Source organism: Dipteris shenzhenensis, chromosome 15 (genome assembly GCF_047967505.1).
Source record: "Dipteris shenzhenensis isolate YYH24624 ecotype China chromosome 15, Dip_SZ_1.0, whole genome shotgun sequence".
In the NCBI taxonomy this organism is placed as follows: Eukaryota; Viridiplantae; Streptophyta; class Polypodiopsida; order Gleicheniales; family Dipteridaceae; genus Dipteris; species Dipteris shenzhenensis.
In genome coordinates this window covers 25,321,732-25,326,725 of record NC_141610.1, presented here as the reverse complement: position 1 = coordinate 25,326,725, position 4,994 = coordinate 25,321,732, and the positions used below count along the sequence as shown (strand labels likewise).

Sequence of the window (4,994 nt, the reverse complement as noted above, 5' to 3'; positions counted from 1 at the left end):
CCTTTTTTAGTCCGCTTTTTTTGTTCTCTCTTACAAAATTCATAGAAATTGACAATTTGACACCCATAAGGAGTTTAAAATGCACCAATATTTAAAAAATTAACTTTTACAAGGGAAATAAACATACAACCAAGGTGTAAGAACTGTTTTTATTAATAAGCCTTGAACGCATGTTTACATTTTAGGGTTATCCATGCTACACTATGCTTCTCTTAAAATGTACTTGATGCATCATTCCATCTTTGAGACTCACTTGATGAGATTCGGTTGATCTTTTTCATCCCATCATCTACAATGATCTCGTCATATTTTATGGGAATTAAAATGCCCTGCAATTCAATTTAATCCAAAAAGTTTTGCATTTTGGTCTTCTACTTCCATAATTTTTGTCTTCAAAGTTGGTGGTGTGTCCAAGGAAAGAGTATCTTGCTAGTATCTATGGCCTTGAAGGGCTACAAAAGGAGCCTCGATAAACTTTTGAGCATCAATCGTTATTACTTTAGTAAAAGATGGAAAATGATTAAGGGGACCAGAATCTAATGCAACCTATTGAAATATTGAGCATTCCCACACTCCAAACCTTTGAGATCTACATATGGCGAAATGTGTTACTACACTCCACTTGTCAAGGGCAAAAGCCACCGGTAAAACAATGTCGCCTACTTTTTTTGGGCAAATAGTACACCAAATAGCACATTAGTGAGCAGTCCTCCAAGAATCGTTATCCAAGATCAACACATTATTGCAAGCTCAAATTGGAGCTACACCTATAAATAAATTAAACTAGGAAGGAGAGTGGGGACTCTTTATCCCTTCCAATGAAGTCAAGGATGGCTACACACGATTTGACATAGCACCTCACTTCACTGTTAGCAGAAAAAATGTGGCCTTTTGGGTTTTGTCCTCCATAATACATTATAATTTATGCCTCTGAATAGCGTCACTCAGTGTCAAGCAATTGTCGAGAAGCAAATCGAACGGGATACATGTATGAAAGACTATGGTGAGTAAGAAGTATATGAAGAACTAACCAATCTGCTCCGTCCATGGTCATGAAATCATATGGTTGTGAAAATTTGGACACGAGAACTTCCTTCCTTCTTTCCTTCCATGAATGCAACTTGAAGTGTATGGAGGCTTGTATGCAGATTTATTTGGGGACCAGAAAAAGAATGTGAGGGAGTCTAAATGAGCCAACCCGAACTCCCCATGCCATATAATGGTTGTGAGCAAAGAGTATGCCTCAAAGGCTCTTCCATTCATCTGAAATTGCCCCACCCACAAAATTTAAAAACAGGTACAATGACAGTATTAGTTATGAGGTGCAATGACAGTATTAGTTATGTTGCAGACCTTCAGCTTCAAGAGCATTTACCGAATCTCAATGGTCGCCTCTCCTTCATAGTTTGCCCTTCTCTCTCTCTCTCTCTCTCTCTCTCTCTCTCTCTCTCTCTCTCTCACACACACACACACAGCCAGCTTTATAAACTTCATAACTAAAGGAAAACCCTAACCCAGTGTTAGCATACTTCTGAGGATTATTTCCATGCTGTTGATGCTGCTGTTGCTGTTGCTGATTTTGCTGTTCCTGCTGCTGCTGATAAAGCTGTTGGAGCGGCTGCTGCTGTTGCAAATAAGTACTATACGTACTGTACATATTGATTGACGAGCTGGACTGAAACAATATAAAAGAAGAGAATTGTACTGTCATTTCAAGCCGAAAGGTTTATCCCACTCCATCAACAAATTTGTTTCCTCCTGTCTCTCGTGCTCAACCAAAGGAAACCGAAAGAAGCATTTCATCACACTGCTTCAGACTGTGGGAGAAGGAACTTGACAGCTTGTCCACCGTAGCATGCGTTTTAACGGTGGGAAGGCACGAAAATCCCATATTATACAGTCTTTCCATAATCATGTTTTTGAATTTGTAGACTGACCTGAGAGGGAATTTGTAGATAAGAGTGTGGAAAATAGACAGGCGAAAATTCTGAGGTGGTCAATGCTTCAAAGTGGCTCAGGGTCGTGTTTATGGTCGATGTTGATAACTGTGACCTGAGTGCAGTACTCATGGGTGCAGAAACTGCTGCTGTTCCTGAAGGCCCTCCCGTGAATCCCATTCCAAAAGGATGAGGAGGTCCAAGATGTGGAATCTGCATGTGTGGCAAGCCAGAAGGGAGCACCATGGGTGATATGCTCACCCCACTTCTCAGGGACATCATCTGTATTTAAAGAAGCGATAACGGTGAGAGGGCCAAAACAAGGATCTAGAAGAGGTCAAAATTAAACCTCCAGGTCCATATCCTCTTTATCTGTCCAACTCTGATAAGCAAAGACGGTTATGCAGGTATGCACAAGCTTCTGGAGACAATGTTCCGTGTTGAGCAAAAGCCCCGTATGAGATTTTGCCCATAGTGCAATGCACAGCATCTAGGATAAAGAAATTTCACCTGCAGCTGCATTTGCAGCATTTTGATGTACTCAATAGCTTCGTCCAAGATAGAAGCCTTGTCTGCCTGTTACCCAAAAAATAGACCCTTTCTCAGTAGGTCCTTGAACCATTTTGCTAAAACAAAACATTCAGTATAGCCATACAAAATATGGGCAGTCCATCCAACTATACCTTGCTCGAATTTGGGATAAGCTGTTGTAGGGCTTTCATTTTCTCGTTGATTCTTTCTCGTCGCCGCTGTGTCAAAGCAATCAATCTCACGATAGTGAGCACACTACAAGGCTCTCAAACAGAGTAGAAATTGGGCGTACAGAAGAATCGTACTAACCCGCTCAGATAGATTGTGACTGTCAGATGCCCTTCCCCTCTTAGAGGGCGAGGCTCTTGCCTGCGAGTTCTTTGTTTCGGCCGATTCGCCTTCGAAATCCTGAGCCCAAAATCTCTCGTTAGAATGAGATATTACTATACGGACAAACATATAGCACAGCCCCCCGCTTATATATACCTCGCTTTGGCAATCGGAGTCTTCAAACTTTCTTTTGCCACTCGATACAGTCCCTCTAACACTCTCGCTTGTTTGGGACCCTCCAGAGCGACCATCACGACCATCGCCTCTCCTCTCTTGTGATAGAAGCGAAGCGGAAGACGGCCTCGACATTCCAAACGATTCAGAACCAATCCTGTCAGCACCACTGTCCATGGCATCGCTGCCTGAGGCAGCAGCATGTTCCGCGCGCACACGAACTTCGAACCTCTGCTCTGCATTCGACAACTTCACCCTGGCATCGGACTTTCGTGGATCCTGACAGCCCAAAGCAGTTGCAGTCGATGACTGCTCCGTCGACGAGCTAGTGCCTCCAACATTGGGGATCTGAAGGGATTGCTTACTAGCATAATCCTCACTGGCAAACTCAATACCAGGTCTAGACAAGTATTCGGACGAGCTCGGGCCGGCCTTGCAAGAAGGCTGCAAAGAAAGTATATTTCCATAGGAGCCAAATGTTCGAATTCTGCGCGGCATCATTGAAGAACTCATAGTAGAGGAGGCCGACTTCTCTAGATGATTTCGAGATGAGAAGGGCACCAGACCGGTTTTTTGAACGCCGTAAGCTGCTGGCGAACCCAACTTGGACTCTTGAGGTCGTAGCGAAGTCCGAACTTTGTTGAATTCCTCTACTCCAGACTGGCTATTGATCCCAGCTGCACGGCCTGCTCCGAAAGCTAATGCTGCATCGGCAGAAGTTATCGTCGATAAGGATTGTGTACGTTCTGCACTTCCTCGACCCATCCCGAAAACGTTGCCGCTCGATATATTCGCAACTATTCCTGCGTATGGAGAGGCTTCCAAACTCGACGAGGCCTGCCCACCCCCGGCTGCCGCAGCAGCCAGGTCTTGGTTATTATACGTATCGAGGGATGGCCAATGACGGAAAATATCGGAGCAATATCCTCTCTCGAAGGAATTATCCAAAGGGTACTGAATCCAGGTTACGAGGTCCTCATCCGTGAACGGATTGTTGTTCCGATCCTGATTTTGAGCCGGGTCATTGTTGACGTCCTCCTCCATCTGCTGTGGCGGCAGCGCATCGGGTCGCTCGGGCATACTTCAGAGTGTCGAAATTGTAAGTTGTCACCAAATTGCATCTCGATCGGAAAATCTTTTCAGCACAAAATCTTCATCATAGAAGCTGTGAACTGCAATCGTCACGGACGGTACCGGCTGCCAGAATCCTACGTAAAGTTTCCTTCCGAGAATTACTTAGGAGGAGAGAGACCGTCGCACCTACTAACTTCGGCAGGTCAAACGCCAGCAGAGAGTCGGAGCTGGAAACTGGTGCAGAAATCTCGTTTCCATGAAAAAAGCGGTCGCAATACATGAAGAGATTCAACGCGATACGTAGCTCGTCCCGGCGCGAGCTCTCTAATTCGCCTCGCAAGGGGTTCGTCAACAATCAGAAGAAGCAGACAGCAACAAGATATGCATGCTGCGGGCAAAAACGACGGCGTCACGAGTGATCTTGTTGTTGTTGTTGATGTTGTCGTCGCATAATCTACTGATTGAAGAGCTGATGGGTGATATCTTTGTCTTCATCTCTTCTTCCTTGTCGTCGTCTTCTGCCTGGATCAAATCTTACTGCGAATCAAGCTCACAGCCGTAGCTCCGCTAACGCTTCTCTAGACGTGGAGGGTGGTGTGTATGAATGGAGAAATCGAAGCTCTAGCACAGAGATCACAGCAGAGATCTTAGATGTTCCAGCATATCGCAACTGGGATAGATTGGATCTTCGCCAAATCCAGGGCTTTCAAACTCATCCTCCGCCGCCATAGCCTTAACCACATCGTTAATCTCCTTCGGAATCATTCATTAACCCTAACATAACCTCCATTTCTATATTTGGCTTACCCTACGTTTCAACTATAGTTTTTACCAAATCAACGGTGACCCCTGGCTATAGTTCTAGCATGGACAACCCTAGGAGGGTCTCCCAAACAAAGCTCTCCATCCGTCTACCAATGTTAAACACTTGTGCCCTCCATAATGTTG

General features: G+C 44.8%; 1 protein-coding gene across 1 annotated transcript; it reads right to left on the bottom strand.

Annotated features, from left to right (window-relative positions):
* Positions 1 to 535: 535 nt before the first annotated feature.
* On the bottom strand, positions 536 to 4,189 carry LOC147893592 (uncharacterized). The gene is made up of 7 exons (XM_087386446.1): positions 2,955 to 4,189; positions 2,778 to 2,876; positions 2,621 to 2,686; positions 2,448 to 2,513; positions 1,938 to 2,219; positions 1,530 to 1,675; positions 536 to 1,263 (listed from the first exon to the last, which is right to left on the bottom strand). Exons 1-7 carry the CDS (start codon positions 4,050 to 4,052, stop codon positions 1,260 to 1,262), a joined length of 1,761 nt encoding a protein of 586 aa, XP_087242572.1. The 5' UTR covers positions 4,053 to 4,189; the 3' UTR covers positions 536 to 1,259.
* Positions 4,190 to 4,994: the final 805 nt, after the last annotated feature.

What these genes read in the sequence shown, in the direction of transcription:
- LOC147893592 (XM_087386446.1), bottom strand. Translation starts at nt 4,052, where the DNA reads ATGCCCGAGCGACCCGATGCGCTGCCGCCACAGCAGATGGAGGAGGAC. An exon ending in TTATCCCAAATTCGAGCAAG is followed by an intron (nt 2,514 to 2,620) that starts GTATAGTTGGAT and finishes TTTGGGTAACAG; the next exon opens with GCAGACAAGGCTTCTATCTT. An exon ending in ATCTACAAATTCCCTCTCAG is followed by an intron (nt 1,676 to 1,937) that starts GTCAGTCTACAA and finishes ATATTGTTTCAG; the next exon opens with TCCAGCTCGTCAATCAATAT.